The sequence below is a fragment of the Artibeus jamaicensis genome, unplaced genomic scaffold (assembly GCF_021234435.1).
Source record: "Artibeus jamaicensis isolate MK-2021 breed Jamaican fruit bat unplaced genomic scaffold, CSHL_Jam_final contig_793, whole genome shotgun sequence".
Lineage (NCBI taxonomy): Eukaryota > Metazoa > Chordata > Mammalia > Chiroptera > Phyllostomidae > Artibeus > Artibeus jamaicensis.
In genome coordinates, this window is record NW_026521975.1 from 1072348 (window position 1) to 1091993 (window position 19646).

At 39.7% G+C, this 19646-nt stretch overlaps 1 protein-coding gene across 9 annotated transcripts in view; it reads right to left on the reverse strand.

Moving 5' to 3' along the window:
* FRY (FRY microtubule binding protein) overlaps nucleotides 1-19646 on the reverse strand; it is a 540321-nt gene that overhangs the window by 405812 nt on the left and 114863 nt on the right. For 7 of the 9 annotated variants that reach the window (XR_008392915.1, XM_053672872.1, XM_053672873.1 and 4 more), the window contains exon 1: nucleotides 7484-7784. Coding sequence is in view for 6 of the 9 variants with exons in the window: in XM_053672872.1 (XP_053528847.1) it covers nucleotides 7484-7688 (205 nt within the window). In the remaining 3 variants the exon portion in view is untranslated. Of the gene's footprint in view, nucleotides 1-7483; nucleotides 7785-19646 lie in introns of those variants that run through there. The other 2 variants (XM_053672877.1, XM_053672880.1) reach the window with 2 other exon arrangements.

Below are 19646 nucleotides of genomic sequence, written 5' to 3' on the forward strand. Positions count from 1 at the left end.
TCTTATGTAACTGAGTAACCAAATGGCCATTTCCCCCTAAATATTTGTTAAAAGTACATTATTTATATAGACACTTAGAGTGTTTAAAAGAATCACCAAAGTATATTGAGCAAATATAAAATTATGTATGTAATATTTCCTTAGTCTACATATGAGTACATATTAAGAGAATTTTTTTACATTTAGTACAGATCAACAAATGGAAGTGAATTGTTTTTATATAGGGAGTGTTTAAGCCACTTTTATTAACTCCTGAATTCAGAACCCTGTATTTTAATTTTTTTATGGTAGGAGAAAAGCCTGAAGTTGAGATATAAATCGGATGCCTTCTGCTGATGCTGAGCTCCCTCTCAGTCTCTGTACAAAGGTAAAAATCCTTGCTTACAAATCATGCATATAAACATCACAGTATTAGCATTTTACGTTTTTGTTTTCCTTCAAAGTAACTGGGTTACCACTGATATCCAAGTTTGCTTTTGTTTCTATTTAGAAAACAAAGCAAAGCAAGAACAAAAACTCCACCCCCATGAATGATTATTTAAGTAAACAAGCTACCTCAATTTTTGCTGCATATTTTTGAGTAAGAAAAGCCATAAAATGTTTTAAGCCAATATGTTAAATGTTGAGCTTCAAATGTTTTTGATGTCTAACACTGCAAATATTTTAAAAGATTAATTTTGAGTGAATTCATTTACAATTTTACATATCAGCTATTTTTATTTTTTTACTATTTATTTATTTATTTGAGAGAGAGAGAAACATTAATTTGTTGTTCCACTTATTTATGCATTTACTCATTGACTGTTGCATGTGCCCTGACCAGGGATTGAACCTGCAACACTGGTGGTCTTGGGGACACTCTAACCAACTGCGATTCCTGGCCAGAGCCCCTAAGCTATTTTTAAAACTCACCAGTGCAAACCAATTACCTTCCTATTCCAAGTTTTAGCTCAGAGAAAAGCTTAAGGACTGAATTTACAAAAGCAAGGCCTTCAAAAGACAAAAGTAGGCAAAAATATTAAACAAATCAAGGCTGCAAGTTTATAAAACACGGGCATTGGTGCTTCTAGTAGCAAACAATTTTCAAAGGCTTTACATGACAATACTCTCAAGTCTCATGATGCATGTTAAGAAAAATACATAGAAATTTACATTTATAAAGAAGAGTTTCCATGTCATCCGTTTATATGAGAAAATTAAAATGAAATAGTCTTTCCTGGCATCTTATTATATAGAATTTACATTAGCAGAGGGTCTGCTTAGCAAAACTTAGGATAACTTTCCATTCGTGAAGATTCGCAAAAGCATCACAATTACACCCACTACCCACCCATTAAAAGAAAGAGTACTAAATTATGAAAACAAAACCTCTAATGGCACCAAAGACTAAGAAAACGTAGTTGAATCTGGTCCATCATTTCACAGTCTCATCTTATCTCATTTGAGTTTAACGCAACCTGTGAAACTGGTTTGAGGCATTAAGGAACTTACCCCAGGTTCTACTTTTAGTAAGATGGGGATCTGAAGATCAGAACTTGAACCCCATTGTGAGAAAGCTACTCACTTGGTGACATTCACTGGCTGAACCATTTCATGAGAGCAGAGGGTCCATGTCTTGTCTTCAAGGCTCCTTAGCTTGGCCCCTAAGCATGGCTGCTCTGGAAGTGGCCTAGGAACAACCAGGCTGGAATGGGGCCCACAGAGTGGTTGTTACACCTTATCCTCACATATCCTCACCTTGCCCATTTTAGTACCTTGCAAGTACCTACCACATGCAAAGCCCTGTGGTGGGTGTTGTGGGAATCCCAGGTGTATGAAACATAGTTCCTGTCATCACAAAGGAGAACCACTAAGCCCATGCATCGCCTGTGACTACTTAACACCATCCAAGAGTCTCTCTTGTCACAGCACATTTTTAAGGAGGCCCTGACCAAACTTCTCTATGTCCCTGTAGGGCCATACTGAAGTGTCATCAATGCAGTCTTCAGCAGCGTTCTGGAATGAGAGAATTCTAACAGAGAACAGGACAGTAGAGGAGTTATGCTTAATTCCAGTGTCTTCCACTGGGCCTGTGACAAGTACATGCTCAAGAGGCAACCGGAACCAAGCTGTCATCCTCACAGTCTCCTGGCCCTAAGGGAGGCCAGGATGCATCTCACTGCTATTGTCGTAATGACAACCTGTGTTTTCAGTAAAAACCAACACATGAGAAAAACAAACAAAAGAAGCAGTTTCATTTAGAAATGTCTGAAATCTGCTTAATTATAAATATAATGATTTTAAATAACATTTTTTAGATTGTGGATTTGAAAAAAAATGCCTTGTGAAGAGAATTCAGTTAAAACGAAAATCAAGGTTAACCTCCATGCTGCGTATCTGCCATGTGAGTCTGGCCAAAGCCCCCTGCTCGTCCTGGCTCTGAGCAGCCCTCGCCATGCCTGTCCTCTGACTACACAGCAAGGAAGTCCCTGTGGCTGCCTGTTTCCTTGGAGCGGATGGCTCCTTGCTTTTCACAACAGATGACTGTAAAATCAGTAGCGTATTTTAAAAACTGGATTATTGACTACACAACTTGCTTGCTTCAGAGTGCTGAAAGAACAGCCCGGTGTACCTAGCACCTGAGCCCTGCTTTCTTCCAGGTGCAGATGATGCTCACTGTCATCCAATGTGCCTGTAACTATGGTGTGTGTTAGGACTGTTTCTCTCTCTTCCCTTTGCTTTCTGTGACCAGGCTGAGCCCACTGCTATGGAGCTGCTGCAAGTCCTTCAGGAGGAGGGGAAACCAGGCTGCTGCCCACTGCAGAGACTGTTACAGTTAACACCAGGCCTGGGAGACCTGAGGCTGGAGCACTTCCACTGCACAGCTCAAACTAGCATCCAGTTGTTGAGATGTCTTTAATGGAATAAAAAGTGTTGGGTTTCGGCATTTTAATAAAAATATGATTTTTAAGTATATCAGTTATATTTTTAAGATTCATTGTTATCAGTATGGTGATCCTTCATTCCTGTATCCAAAAGGTATTTGTGGAGTTGCCCAACAGGCAAGCACCCTGACAGAAAATTCCCATCAGCCTGGATCTGATGCTGTCTTACTCTCTGCTCTCCACCAAAATCTAGAATAGCTCCAGGCATATGCCTATAATCCCAACACGCTTTTCAATGAATGAACTGCACTGCAACAAGGGACACCTGCACTTTCCCCACCAAGAGTTCTTATAATGATGAAAGTCAGTATAAATACCTTTGCCTTTGACAGTCTCTATCTGCCATCTAGCTCTTTCCTGGAGCCACAGATAGGCCCTACAGGGTGAACACAGCTGCACAGCACATTAGTTAATAAACTACCAGATGTTGACTGCATACCTACAATGTGCAAATTCCCCCTCCTAAACAGTTGGGCCTTTCCAGGACATATAAGATACAGTCCATGTTTTTAAAAGAGTTTCTAAACAAACAAAAACTTAACAGTTGTACCAGAGTGACAAAGTGGCCACTGAATCCATGTACAACCTGAGACAATTGAACACAATCCTAGGTAGGATTCTCTGTTACAGTTTTATACAGCACTGAGGCCAAGGAGGTGCTGGCATAATAGAGAAAGAACTCCAAGAGGATGGAGGTGGAAGACTGGGTGGCCGCAGAAGTCAGAATACTTGAATTGGCCCTTAAAGGTGAGGTAGAAAATGGAAGGGCACAGTAGGAATGCAGAAGTGCGTGCACACCCATGTTGTGTGTGGTGACTGAGAATAGCACAGAGTCTGGAAGAAGGCAGAGCATACAAGCTATGCCAAGAGTTAATTCAGTTTTGCACAATTCGAGTAAGTAATAAATATTTATTGAGCAGAAACTATGTGCCAGGTATGGTGACAGGTACTAGGAATACAATGGTTTACAAGACTGATATGGTCCCTGGTTCACTGGTTGGTGAGAGATGCAGACAAACAGACAATCACAATATAGTCTGGGTCTTAAGAGAAGGACACAGAATGGACCTAACCCAGATGTGGAGGTCAGAAAAACTTCCTAGAAGAAGGGATGTTGAGCTGACACCTGAAGCCAAAGTAAGAATTAGAGAGGTAAAGCTCTGCACGCAGGGTATATAGCACCTGCCCTAGAAGAGCACACATGTTGGGCCACAGGGATCTGAAGCTGGCTAAATTTATGAGGATGTGAGGGGAAGGTGTGCTAACAGATAGGGCTAGGGTTGGAAGTGGTGGCAGATTATGCAGTCTCTTGTACTTTGCATTATACAGTCTGAACTTTATTCTAAGAACAGTGGTAACCACTGGAGAATTCTAAGTAAGGGAAGGAAGCAACCTAGTTTGTGTTTTGGATGTGTAACTATCCTCAGGGTGCAATGGCCCTTAAAGGAAAAATGTGAGATAAGAACAGAAGGGTGTTATGTGGCTGGATTCTTGAAGGTCTATTCCTAACACAGTTCAGGACAGAATGAATATTTCATGAATGAATGAATGAGTGAGCGAGTAAGTAAATGAATGAATTGATCAACCAATCAGTCATTCGACATGGGACTAAAAATATGAGATATGAGGTGCAGGATGAAGTTGTCTGTGTGCATGTGAGGGTCCAGACAAATGTATATTGGAACACTGGCATGTCCTCCAGGCTCAAATCTCTTCAGACAAATCATAATGTTAGGTAGGAGACATAGCAAACAAAGGCAGGGAGGAAGAGGGAGACATGTCTCATCCACTAACTTAGCTGTTCTGAGCCTGGTCTAGTAATCTTGCCAGGTGTTACAACATCACAGGAAATACCAGGCTAACACAAGCGGAGGGCAGTGCTTGAAATTCTATGTATGGTTTCCACTATCTTGGAAAGAAGGCCTTTGAAATTGCTTTTATCCCAAGGCCTGAAAGGCATGAAAGGGCCCACGGTGCCCAAAGGAAGAAGCCCATTAACATCTTTGGGTATTCGTGCCCCGGCCCCCACCAAAAGTTGGCATCACTTTCCCTGTCAATTAGTATGTAACTTCTTCACCCCCATCCTGCCAACTATATATATCTTCAGAACAAAGGGCTCCCTCTCAGCTCTCTCTCTGGCTGCCTAACCTCTGGTTATCCTTGCTTTTGCCACTCCTGACCTTGTCTTTCTCCTTGACCTCAGCAAAGCCCATTCTTTTCCATGAGAACATATCACCAACAAACCCTGTTTGCACGCTAATACACTTGCATATCTGTAATTCTTTACTGCATTGGCAAGAAGAACTGAATGTCTGGGAGTTTCTCCTGCAACAGTAACAACAGATGACAATGGGGTGCAACATAACTGAGGGAAGCAGCTTCAGTGCTGTGGTACAACAACCCAGGTCTGAGGCCTAGTTTTGTCAGTCACTAATTTTGAGTTGCAATTTAATTTCTCTGACCCTCAAGTCCAATTGCATAGCAGTATAAAATGGGAAATGTTTTTCACAATCTACCCACATTTCCATTTATAGTTAATGTTTAGGATTTGAGCCCAGTGGCATTTCTAAGTTATCCAATATAAAAAGAAATTCATGCAACCTGACTAAGAATGGAGTCAGGCTTAGCTAAAGGAGAAAATCAAGCAGCCAGTAGTATTCAAAGTCTTGGCAGGTGACTTTCAAGTTTGTCAACTGGAGACCCTGGCAGAGAGGCTGGGAGAAAGATGGCAAGAGCCATCTCCTGTTGCTGTTCCCAAGGAAAGGACAGGTGTTCAGACATAAGCAGAAATAAATAATGTGCTCAAAGGCAACAGGCATTAATGAGGTGGCTTAGAAAACACACACAGCCATTTAGGACACTGTCTAAACTAAAATTCAGCTCCCCTAAGTCCAATGCTCTTTTCATACTCCACTCTGTTACATTAATCATGACAATTCAAGATCTTAGAAAGCATAACCTGTGTGAGGTTCAAGCTAACAGGTCTTCTCACAATTTTGTGACTGTAGCTTATAGCCCAGAGCTACTAGGTGATCTTGAAGAGGGGCCAAAATGGGAACTGTGGCTGAAGGAAGTGAAGTGTCCTGGAATCTAGTTGTTTGGAAAGGAGGAGAAGCCCTCACGAGGGCTGGGAGTGAGGCTTGGTGGTAGAGAAGAGCAGGAAGAATCATACCTACATAGATCCAGGTATATTAACTCAACGAATAAAGGGAGAGAAGAAAGCACAGCAGGTGAAGAACAGGGCTGGAAAAAGGTTCCTGAAGTGCTAGGGAACCAACCGCAGGGGAGATGCTTCCAGGCTTGCAGATCAAAGAGCATAGACAGAAAGCAACTGTTTTGAGGTACTTTAGACATGTAAATATTCCCCCTTGTAGCATTTTCCATATCACAGAAGCCCTTCCTTCTCCCCCAGCATACTCACACACTTACACACTCACTCACTCACACACTTACACACTCACTCACTCACTCACTCACTCACACACTCACACACTCACACAGCTGGCCCCTGCCAGTCTGGGCTTTGCTTTCTCTTGCAGAGAAGTTTCACATCAGGGCAACATTACTGAACCAAAAAGAAATTCATGAAACAACAGCTTCCTTAAAGCAGTGTAATTTTCAGGTTGTGGCCTTGAGCCATGTATTTCTAAATCACCTCCCAGCTATTTTCTAAAGCAATGCAAAGAAAGACTCAGCTGCCAGGGCAGTCAACACCATTTTTATGAAGTAAAGCCTGATCAAATTATTTTTTTCCTCTTCTACCACCATAGAGTTAGCTCTCAGCAGTTGTTTCTAATCTATCCTCCCTGAAGACTTTGATAAACCAATTAATCATAACAAAAAAGTCACTTTCAGTTTCTCCAGGAAATTCCCATGCAAATACTATTAAAATCAGGTTGACTAAATTCATCTTCTTCAGTGATCCCTCAGGAAGAGCGCACTGTCACAGGCATCTTACACCATCTTCATGTCTGAATGACCCAGGCAGGGACATCTAAATCAGACATCAGAGTCCCTCCGTCAACATTAAAAGCAGTGAGGCTTCTGAGCTCTCCTGCATTTCACCATCCACATTGTTTCATTGAGCTCTTTTCTACCAAAGGTTTTAGGCTCCGATGCAAGACAGGAATTTGAAGCACGCGTTCGAATACTTAATGATGTTAATTTCTGGGGCACACAAACATCAGCTTCACTCAACAATCCAATAATCTTTCAAAATAACGAAAAAATGCCAGAGAATGAAAGGCAGCAGGGACTTCTGAAGGACTGCAAGCAAAGCTACTCCTGACAAGTAATGAAACAGCTGCCTATTTGCAGACCCTTAAAGATGTTAGGAAAATAAAAGAAAAGGCACGGGGCTGGGGCTGCTTTCAGGGAAAAAAATCATTTTATTTTTTTACATTCAAACACGTTGATTTGGCTACTTTAAACTCTGAAATGTGCCCCAAGTTAATTTTAAAAGGAACACGTCTGATGGTAACAAATAAAATACAGGCCTTGTATGGCTTTGTGTGTGTGTTTTTTTTTTAATCGGCAGGCGCAAATGTAACAATTCCTACCTGGAAATATGGATGGTCTCTTTTTCGGGCGTCTCAGGTGAATGGGTTCCAAGTTTTTAATGTTTCTTTGGAGTCTTCCTCTAGCATCGTGCCCTAGTAGTAGTTCAGGTGGCAGACTACTCCGTCTTGATGACTTGTAATCATTTTGAGCTGACTGCAGCTTGTTCTTCGTTCTGGAATACAAATTGCTGTCATCAACTGCCATTGCAGGACGCACATTAGGGACGTTTAACAAAAACCTGCAAAGCCAGAGCCAGCAGTGGCCAGGGCCACCTCCACCCAGGTTCAGACGTCCTCACGCTTTGCCCTACACTTGTTTGGGAAGCTCAAGGAGTTGATAGGCGTGGACTTAACAGGTGTAGAATTACTAAGTAGCCCCTCCTTTCAACACTTAATAGCACAGGGGAGGAGAGATGCAAAAATTCATTAGGGGAATGGAACAGGTGTGGCCCCGTTTCCCTACTCTGGCAGACACAGAACAGCGGGGCGATGGTTGCTGGGAGAAATTTCTGTTTTATTGATGCAGTGCCATAAAGCAAACACCACTGGCTACTTAAGAATGAATACCTACGCAAATTGTAGGTCTCGTCGTTTACTTCCAAACTCTTAACAGATTTTAAAGTTTTCAAGGAACATTTTTACACGCCTTCATAACTTTTGTTTCAAACTACACACACAGAACACACATCAGTCCTCACTAAATTCCTTATTTGGCAGGCGGCGGGCAGGAAGCTGGCTGGAGTGACCAGCGGTCGGTGATGATCAGGAAGGAACCGCTGGGCGGCGTCAGGCAGCAGTGCCGGGAACCGCACAGCCGCACCCCCTCCATCCTGTGCAGTACCTGCCTGAGGGTGGCCAGCTGTCTGGCCGCCAAGTAAGAGGTCTAGCAAACAAGCTGTGACCCCGACCATGATGCCGGCCTCCACTCAACAAACACAAAGTGGATGTTGTTATCCTTTCCGGCTTCTGCCTGGCTTTCCACTCATAGGGTCATGGCTTTGGTGCTCTGAGAAAACCCAGCATTTACTACCTTGACCGGTCACATATCTTCTTACTTTCTCTATTCCCTTCCCACTTGCTGTGTTTATGTGGAAATGTTTCAGTCTTTTCTTAAACTGTACAGAAATCTTAACCCATTTATCCTCTGCTGCCTTGCCCCAGGGCTCTGTTCTCCTCCACCCGACTCCGCCCACCCCTGCCCCTGCCCCCAACACACTCACTCTCACGGAAGAGAAAGACCTGCCTTTTCTCTTCCCAGTGCTTGGGATCTGTACATACCGAACATTATAAAGGATGTAGGGACTGGTTCAGAAATCACTGTTTTCTTTGGTTTCCTGGATGCCAAATAGGTTTTCGTGTTTGTTAAAGTGTAGGGGGGTAGGTTTCTTTACCTAATTAATGATACACTTCGATACCAAGAGAGTTTTCATTCTCTGTTCTCTTATTCTTCAGCAACAGGTCTTCAAACTACAACACATTTTCTCAAAAGAGTTTTTTTAAACAAAATGTCCACATTAGGGGTGCCATTATAATCCAATAATCATAATTACAACACAGTCATTGTATTTACATAATTAGATTATTGGGTTGTCTTATTAGTTCTGAGAAACACATTGTTTTTCTCACAGGACTTAGAACTATTTTATAAAGTTGAAATGAAACCTAAGTTTCAAAACAAGTGGCTTGTACAAAACTTTTTAAAAGCCCATGAGACTGCTCAAATCTCCCTTAGCTTAATGAAAACACATTTTTTCTAGTAAAGAAGTAAAAAGTATTTTTAAAGTTTGAGATAATGATTTAATAATGGAAAAAGTTCATAACTGAATTCTCAAGAACACTGTTTAAGTTTCAGATAGAAGGACGCAAAACACAGCAGTAACAAGCAGAAGGAGAAGCCCTTTAGGAACTGCTTCTTTCCTATTTCACAGTGTCACCCTGGGCCTAAATAACAGTGTATATGATACAAAATGGGAATCTTGGAGGAAAAGTGTTATTACCACACACAGTGAGCAACAGGTACAGCTGTGCGGAGTGCACAGGTGATTTTGTCTTGGTCTTCAGGAGACTGGCTGGAAGCACAGAGTACAGTATTTATGCATCTGGAATGCAATATAATAACAGCCGTCATTTATTGCATGTTTCATGCTGGCCGGATTCTGTGCTAAGCCTTTGACCTGCATTACCTCCTAACTCTTCCTAATCACCCTGTCCTAGAGGTCATGCTGAGGTACTGGGTCAAATGTCTAGAAATTGGGGGAGAAGATCTAAAGATAAGTTTACCTGACTCCAAGGCCCATGGTCAAGTCCATGCTTTAAATTATAACACCATGCTGCATTGTTTTTTTAATATATTTTATTGATTATGCTATTACAGTTGTCTGAATTTTTACCCCTTTGCACCACTCTGCCCAGTCCACCCTTCCCTCCAGCAATCCCCCTCCTTAGTTCATGTCTATGGGTTGTGCATATAGATTCTTTGGCTTCTCCATTTTCTATATTATTCTTAACATCCCCCTTTCTATTTTGTACCTATCAATTGTGCTTTTTATTTCCTGCACCATTTCCTCCATTCTCTCCCCTCCCTCCTCCAGCTGATAACTTTCCAAATGATACCATAGTTATGATTCTGTTCTTGTTCTGGTCATTCACAACCAACAATAACTGAATCTAAAAAATAAACTAAGGGTATTTATGCTTAGTTTATTTTTTAGATTCAGTTATTGATAGTTGTGAATTTGTTGTCATTTTTCACATGTTCATAGTTTTGATCTTTTTCTTTTTCTTAAATAAGTCCCTTTAACATTTCATTTAATAAAGGCTTAGTGATGATGAACTCTTTTAGCTTTGCCCTATCTGGGAAGCACTTTATCTCCCTTTGCATTCTAAATGATAGCTTTGCTGGATAGAGTCATCTAGGTTGTAGGTCCTTGCTTTTTATCACTTCAAATACTTCTCACCACTCCCTTCTTGCCTGCAAAATTTCTTTTGAGAAATCAGCTGATAGTCTTATGGGCACTCCTTTGTAGGTAACTTTCTGCTTTTCTCTTGCGGCTGTTAAGACTTTATCTTTAACCTTTGGCATTTTAATTATGATGTATCTTGGTGTCGTCCTCTTTGGGTCCAACTTGTTTGGGGCTCTCTGTGCTTCCTGGACTTGTATGTCCATTTCCTTTGCCAAATTGAGGAAGTTTTTCATTATTTTTTCAAATAAATTTTCAATTTCTTGCTCTTCCCCTTCTCCTTCTGGCATCCTGATGATTTGGATGTTGTCACATTTGGAGATGTACCAGAGGCTTCTTATACTATACTTGTTTTTCTTGTTTCTTCTTGCTGTTCTGGTTGCATGTTTATTTCTTCCTTATGCTCCAAATTGTTAATTTGGATTCTAGCCTTCTCCCCTTCACTGTTGGTTTCCTATAGATTTTTCTTTTATTTTACTTAGTGTAATCTTCATTTCTTCCTTTATGTTGTTGCTGTACTCAATGAGTTCTTTTAACATCCTGATCACCAGTATTTTGAACTCTGCATCTGATAGGTTGGTCATCTCTGTTTTGTTTAGGTCTTTTTCTGGGGTTTTGTTCCATTCTTTTATTTTGGCTATATTTCTTTTCCCCTCAACTTGGCAGCCTCCCTGTGTTTGTTTCTGTGTATTAGGTAGAGCTGCTTTAACTCCCTTTCTTAGCAACATGGCTATTGTAGAAAAGGCACCTGTAAATCGTGTGAGGCAGAACCTTATGTAATTGTCAGCATGGGGCAACCTGCTTCACCACTTTGTTTTGGACTCTCTTCATGGGGGGAGAGTTCGGAGAGGGGACCATGCCACTGCCTGGCTTCTGGGGGTTTGCCTGGCACTCATCCTATTTCTAATCACTTCACCCACTCCCTTTATGCAACTGGCACCCTTCCAGCTGTTGCCCTGGTGCTGAATCCCAGAGTGAGTGTATTTCTTAGGATCTGAGACTGTGAGGGGCCTTTAGGCAAAATCTCTTGAAAATCTGGTAGTTTCTTTAGCTGCCCCAATCCCCACTAGTTTTTACAGCCAGAAGTTATGGGGATTTATCTTCCTGACACTGGAACTATGGGCTGTGTGGTCTGGCCTGGGCATGGGATCACTAGCTCCTTAAGTATCCTTCCTGATTTTTATCTACCACACATGAATGTGGGACTGTCCATTCTGCCACTGCCACCACCTCTCTTGTGTCACCCCACATCTTCTTGCCTCTTTGCCTGTATCTGCACCTCTGCCCCTCCTACCCATCTGGGTGAATGTGGCTTCTTTAAATCCTTGGTTGTCAGGCTTCCATATGGTTCAATTTTCTGACAGTTCTGGGTGTTATTTGTTTTGAGGTTTAGTTGTATTTCTCTCTGTGGTTGCATGAGGACATGAAGCATGTCTGCCTATGCCTCCATCTTGACCAGAAGTCTACATTATTAAACATATATAAAATCTAAAAGAAATGGAAAAGTATTTCTCTATTTCCCTAGAACAATTACTGAGTTGAAGTAGATTCCTGCTGCATCATTGGTGAGACTGAGGAGTGGTCCCACGACCCACCTCAGCCTGCCCACGTGACTGAGCTGTCAGCAGGTCTATAAGTGTTCAGGGGTGGAAAGGGAGAAAAAGCAAAAGGAAAATTCAGATTTTTGCTTTAATGACAAATTATTCATGCTGAGGCTTTTCATGTTAAAATGCACTTAATTAAAGATTTATATTTTCCTGAGATTTAAATTTTAATTAAGAAAAAACCCCTACCCTATTGTAGAGGTGCCTTTAATCCCATGATCCTCTAAAAATTAAATGATGTAAGAGAGGGCTGGAGGGTTCTTGACACGCTCATTTTAATCCCTCTCCTGCTCAACTCATTCTCCTCTTATAGGGAATATAATCAGATATTAATTTAGCTCATTAATATACTTCCTTAAAAAGAAAAGTGGGAATAACATGAATTTTCTATTATTACAACTGTAAGGCAATGAAAACAAAGAACAATATTTATTTAAAAGTAGTATTAAATCTGTGAACATGAAAAAAGTAAACTTCCCTTTCAAAATATTTAAATTGGCAGACAGTATGAATGATAATCAATCACAGAAAATTTTGCTTGGTTTGATCTAAAAAAGAATATTCATAGATTGCAATGTTAAGTCTACCCAACCCTCTTTATAGTAACAGCCAAAAGAGGAATGTAGTTTTTTTCAGGCAAATGAATGATGATATTGGCCTGTGGTCTAAGAGAATTCTTCAAAACTGACAGCAGAATTAAATAATTTTAAATACGTAATTTGTTTTCTATTACTATACTTTTAAAAATCATTATGTTTTTTTAAAGTCTCTGTTCTTCTACAAGAAGAGACTCTATTTTTTAAACCCAACATATTAATCTTTTTTAAATTAGTCTAATTCCTTATCCTTCAAGAAGTTGCATATTTTATATTAACTGACATTACCATCTCATGAACATTTTATTCTTTCTGATGGTAAGACATTGTGTTCTTTTTCTTAGAATTTTCAAATATCCCATAGGGATACATTTCCTTACTTTGCAGCTATGATCTCCTTGGTAATTTTGAAAGTTTTTAAATACCATGACTGCATAAGTTTGCTTTTTGTGAGAAAGCTGCAGGTTTAAATTACACAATTTTACTACTGTGACCATCTTTCTCATTATTACTTTCTAAGAAATGAGTCATCAAGAAGATTTCAGCCCTGTTAGGATTCACCAAATTAGTTTCCAAATCTTGATTTGACTCTGCTGTACTGAAAAGCCTGAAATTATATATTTTTAAAAATTTTGAACTCTTTATTCAGTTTTTAAACAGTTTGACACCAGGAAGAAACAATTATACAGAATGTGAGAAGATGGATATCACTATTTCAAACTGCTCCATTGGTACGTCTCCAGAGGTCACCTGCTGCCTCTTCTGGCCAGCACATCTTTGAGTGGGGTTGGAAACAACACCTTCTGTGTTATCTCTGGTGTGATTATGGCTGAGGAAATCTTTCCTTGGTCCCTAAAACTACAACAAAGATTTTCAGAACTTATCTCATTGGCTCTCCATAGCTATTAACACCAACGACCAGCCTTTCCAGTTAAAATTCTCTGCTCCTTCGGCTTCTGTGATATATACTATTATCTCCTGTTTTTCCTCCTATGTCTCAGGTTTCTTCTGCTGCAATTCTTCAGGTGCTCCTTACAAGCACCTCTCTCTCCTCTCCTTCCTTCACTTCTATTTGGTAAGCCCATTTATTGAGCTTCTACTATGTGTCTGGCACCATGCTAAGTCCAAACAATGTCTCTGCTCTCAAGAGCCTATCCATTGGAAGAAAGCAGATTTATAACAAAGTAGTTATTGCCACACTGAGTGAGTTATCTGTGTAGAGGTGACACAAAAATGCTACTTAGTCAACTCTGCCCAATGGATATGGGGATGGGAAAGAAAGAACTTGCTTCAGAGAAAAGAAGCAAGTTCACAATGCAAATGAGGGGAGATATGACATAACACCAATGTCCATAACATGACAAGGACAGCAGTGTCAGCCACACCAAGTGTTGTATCATGTGAAAGTACAGATATGGGAGAAAAAAGATTGAGCCATCCTGGAAACAGGACTAAAGGAAAAACCATAAATTGGCATTATTCTCTATTTTTTAAACAACATCACAATTAAACATACAGAAGACACCTATTTAAAAAAAACCCTATTAAAAAACTGGCCCCAACCTTTCAAACAATTTGGCAATTTCTAACAAAATGTAAAAAGACATTTTAAAAATCTGACTCCAGTAAGTAACGCTTCTCCCAAATCACCTTTGTTTATTCCAGAATCTGTGATACAAAGATTTGTTGAAGCAGACCTTACCTTACAAAAAAAAAAAGAAGAAGTTTTAGAACCAGATCTTAATGGCTTGAAATTCAACTTCATTGACATTCGCGTTCCTCCTTGTTGAATTTTGCAAGTCTGAGCAGAATGCCCTGCCTGGCCTTTTTCCAAATTCGGCTAGGGATTAACGACACATTTTTCTGGGCTTGCCATGGGGCATTCTGATGAGAGGGTGCAATACAAGTAAATCTCCCTCTCTATACCACCATTGACACACTCACATTGTCCATGAGAGGAAGGATGGATTGTCCTTGTTATTCTGTTTAAGGGACTGAACTGAAAATTGCATTCATAAAAGAATTAAAGCTTTTGAAAATTTGGCCCAAATACTAGAAAGTATAGTCTCAGAAATGTGATTGACAAAACCAGGTTGTCAAGTGACTGGTTTAACTGAGATGGCACTCATCAGTCATTCTCACCTATGTTTGCAACTTTAACCTGTGTGTCAGTGATGGCTAAGTCTAAGCCGCATCCCAAACTTCTTCACAGGGTTCTAGATCTGTATATTCAATTGCATACCAAACATTTCTGGTGAGAACTCAGCAAGAACAAAAACAACTCCCCAAACCTGCAGCTCCTGAAAGTTCTCTTTTTAAAATATATTTTATTAATTATGCCATTACAGTTGTTCTATTTCTCCCCTTCATTCTCCTCCACCCTGCACACCCCTCCCCCACCATTCTCCCCCTTTAGTTTATGACCACGTGTCTCAAGTTCTTTAGATTCTATATTCCCCCTACTATTCTTGCCCTCCCCCCATCTATTTTCTACCTACCATCATCTACCTTTTCTTAGGAAGGGAAGGAGAGAGGAGGAACATCATATTGCCCTATGCTACTTATTTTCTGTACCTTCTCCCCCCTTCTCCTCCTCCCACTCCCCTGTTGCTAACCCTCCATGTGATCTTCATTTCTATGGTTCTGCTCCTGATCTAGCTGTCCTTTTAGTTTGCTTTTGTTTTAGGTGTGGTTCTTAATAACTGTGAATTTGCTGTCCTTTCACTGTTCATCTTTTGTATCTTCTTTTTCTTAGGCAAGTCCCTTTAACATTTCATATAATAAGGGCTTGGTGATGATGAACTTCTTGAATTTGGTCTTATCTGAGAAGCACTTTATCTGTCTTTCCATTCTAAATGAAAGCTTTGCTGGATAGAGCAATCTTGGATGTAGGTCTTTGGATTTCATGACTTGGAATAGTTCTTTCCAGCCCCTTCTTGCCTGTAAGGTCTCTTTTGAGAAATCCACTGACAGTCTGATGGGGACTCCTTTGTAGGTGACTGTCCCCTTAGCTCTTGCTGCTTCTAGGATTCTCTCCTTCATTTTAATCTTGGCTAATGTAATGATGATGTGCCTTGGTATGTTCCTTCTTGGGTCCAACTTCTTTGGGACTCTCTGAGCTTCCTGGATTTCCTGGAAGTCTATTTCCTTTGCCAGATTGGGGAAGTTCTCCTTTATTAGTTGTTCAGATAAGTTTTCCACTTGTGGATGTCCCTCTTCCCCTTCTGGTACCCCTATAATTCGGATGTTGGAGCATTTAAAGATGTCCTGAAGGTTTCTAAGACTCTCCTCCTTTTTTTGAACTTTTGTTTCTTCATCCTTTTCTGTTTGGTCATTTTTTCCCTCCTTCTGGTCCACTCTTTTGATTTGAGTCCCAGTTTCCTTTCCATTACTATTGGTTTCCTGTGTATTTCCATTCATTTCAATTAAATTAGCCTTCATATGTTTCTCTAATTTATGACTAAAATCAACCAGTTCTGTGTTCTGATCTCACTCACTACAATGGCATCACCATTTACCCTCTGACTCTAGCTATAGCCCTTGGAGTTACTCTGCCTGAATGATGTCATGCTTACCCCTTATACATCTTTTCATCTGTGTTGTCACCTGTACCTCTGCTCACACTGTCCAGTGGCAGAATCTATTATCTCTTCCCTGAGCTATTGCCTTAGACTCCCAGTAGATCTGGCCATTTCTAGTTGCAGTTCCTCAAGCATTCCATCTTTGAAATGGCATCCTCCTCATGTTTAATCTTAGTAAATTACCACTTATTAACCCATTTCCCCCTTTAAAATGCTGTTAAGAATTGGACAGAACACCTCTGATTTACTGAGAAGTCCAGGAAATCCTAAGGCTAGTTCTCATCTTGTTACAAATACCAGGTATCTATTAATGCAACATAAGATTTCTTTAGCTTTTGTGGCATCCATATTTCCTTACTGTTTAGTGGTTTGACCAACCAAAGCACCAAACTTTAACATAGGCATTGCTATAGTCTCCCCAATCTTGGACCTGGATAATTGAGTCTCTGAAATGCACCAGAGATCTTTTATGGGGCCTCCATGAGATTTCACTTTGCTGGTTTTGGCTCTTAGATCCAGCCTTTGCTTTCTCCCACATGATTGGAACTCTGTTTGGGATGGGAGCAGAAAGAAGAGTATTCAGAAGCTTCTTTTGATCTTTTTTATTCAAAAAAGTTTTCTTGACCTAAAAATCTATGTTTATAAATTTTATATTTGGACAAACAAATAAAAATCATTGTCTGCTAGGACTAAGCTATTTATTGCCCTGGTGTTTTGACTTTTTTATCTGAAAGATAAAGAAAATAATTTTTCTAATTTTACCAATGGATGGTGTGAATTAAGTATTAGTTATATCTTAAGGTGGATAGTTATATTCTACTTTGTATATAACATATACTTTGTTGAGAAATCACGTGTATTCACATAAATGCCAGGAATTACATGTATTCATATAAATGCCATTCTGGCAAGTGAAGTAGTTACCTGTATCATTATAATGCTACTTTAATAAAATCTATCTGATTAGAGGGTGTATTCTTGACAACACTCAACAAAGTAGGAATCAGTGGAGACTTTCTCAACCTAATAAAGCACATCTATCAAAAAACTACTATCATATTTAATGATGAAAGGCTGAATTCTTTCCCTCTAAGGTCGAGAACAAGGCAAAAATGTCTGCTCTCACTACTTCTGTTTACCCTTATACTGAATGTTCTAGCCAGTGAAATTGGGCAAAAAAATAAATAAAGGACATCCAAATTGTAAAGGAAGATGTAAAACCGTATTTGCTGATTACATGACTGTCTATGTAGAAAATCTAACAAAAGAGTTATAAGAATAAATGAGTTCAGCAAGGAATACTATTCAGCTGTAAAAAAAAAGAAGAAACTTTTACCCCTTTTGACAGCATAGAACGATAGACCTGGAGATTATTATGCCAAATGAAATAAGCCAGTCAGAGAAAGACAAATACCAAATGATCTTACTTATACGGGGAATTTAATGAGCAAAATAAACTTACCAACAAAACAGAACTAGAGGCATGGATACATGGAACAGACTGACAGATCTCAGAGGGGAGTGGGGTGAGGAGATGGGATAAAAGAAGGTGAAGAGATTAGCCAAAAACATATATGTATGGCCCATGGACACAGAAAATAGTGTGGTAAAGGCCAGAGGAGGGAGGGGTTGGGGCTGAATGGAGGTGGGCAAAGGTAGGGGAAGAGAGGGACATCTGTAATAATGTCAACAATAAAAAAAGCCTGGTCTAATGGATGGAGAACTCTATATCCCAAAATAATGTCTTCTCAATTGCATTTAGAGTACTAAAAAATGAACATGTACCACAAAACAAATCTCCAAATACCAATTTGTTTCATATTGTCTTACTATATGAAATATTCTCTTATCACTACCCAATGAAACTGGAAATCAATATAAAAATAGCAAAAAAAATTGTCTGTTAATCCACTGCTAATAGTAGTAATTTACTGTGCACTTCCCCATCATGTCCTGGGCTAAGCATTTTTCATGTAATATTTGGTTTACCCTCACAAGTGTGATGCTATCATTATACCCATTTTAAACCAAGCTTCTTTTTTGCCACACCCTTATTTCTGGGCACTTTCTATGACCAGAAAAAAGCAACTGAATCAAATGAGGGCTATCGAAAAGTGTCCTCCATTCTTAGGTGTTGACAGGAGCCTCCATTTTCTTTCCTCTGTCCAGAAATCAAATTCCAACTCAAGATTCCAGATGCCTATGTTTTACCCAAGCTTTTAGAATGTGTCATGTTTGTTTACTCACTATTGATTTCCAGACAACTTTCAGTAAACTTTACCAAAATTCAGGACCATCTTCTTTGGTAAGGTAGGTCTTAATTCTCCAATTCTCTCAGGTTCACCCATCATCTCAGAAAAATCTATCTATCCATCCATCCATCTATTCTTCTGTTTATTTTTAATCATTTTCTAGATAAAGAAGTTATTTATTTTAATCATATTCTAGAAGTTTGTATGGGTCAAAGTATCAGAAATAAAACTTCCTATATGTGAAAGCAACATCTTCCTAGTCCCTACAAAATATAACTATACATTTACTAATTTATGATAAATAGCTAAGAGATGGGATTTAAGAAAACTCTGGAAGCAGATCTAATTTTGGTTTGCTGCACAAAATCCTTCTTGCTGGTTATATTAATACTATTAGTAATTATAATTTAAAGGAAGACAAATATTTTCATAGTAGCTAAATTGCAAAAGAATTCTGTATTTCATATTCTTGCTTTTTAACTCTTTTGATTACAAAGGAGATATATGTTTGTTGCAGAATATTAGGAAATCACAAAAAAGTAAATAAAAGGAAGCTGAAGAAAACTGTATAACCTCAGCAGTCAAGATAACCACAGCCAACATTTTGGCACAGTTGGTTCCAGATTTTTGGCTTTGTCCTGCTACCCACCATTCAATCTCAGAGCTGGCCCCCAGCCCATGAATCCATTCAGGGAATAGTGCCACATGCTTGGAGGTTCCTGCAAAGAACCAATACTACTTAACTCTATTTAATCAGCATTTTCCAAACATTTTTGGTTTCACTTAGTGAAACCAAAACAGCATTTTCACTTAGTTGAAAACGGAAGTTTCTTTCCCCCTTTTTTCCATGTAACAACTATTAATAACCTTTAGTTCTGATGGTCTACAAAACAGAGTTTGGAAAATGCTGTCTTAACCCAAAGCCATTTGTTAATTGCCTCTTTGGTGTCTGTGGCAGACCATGGTGGGAGAGACCGCACAGGTCTCTGATGTGCCTTAAAGTCCAACTCACTGAGCTCCAGGCCCTCCTCCCCTACAAGTAGGATAGGATTCAGTGCTATGTGATCAGTACAAAATATACTACCTTTGCGTATGCTAATGAAGGTGGACCGGAGAAAAGTAATTTCAAATAATTCATGTCTGGCTGAGGAGTTAAATACAATCCAAATG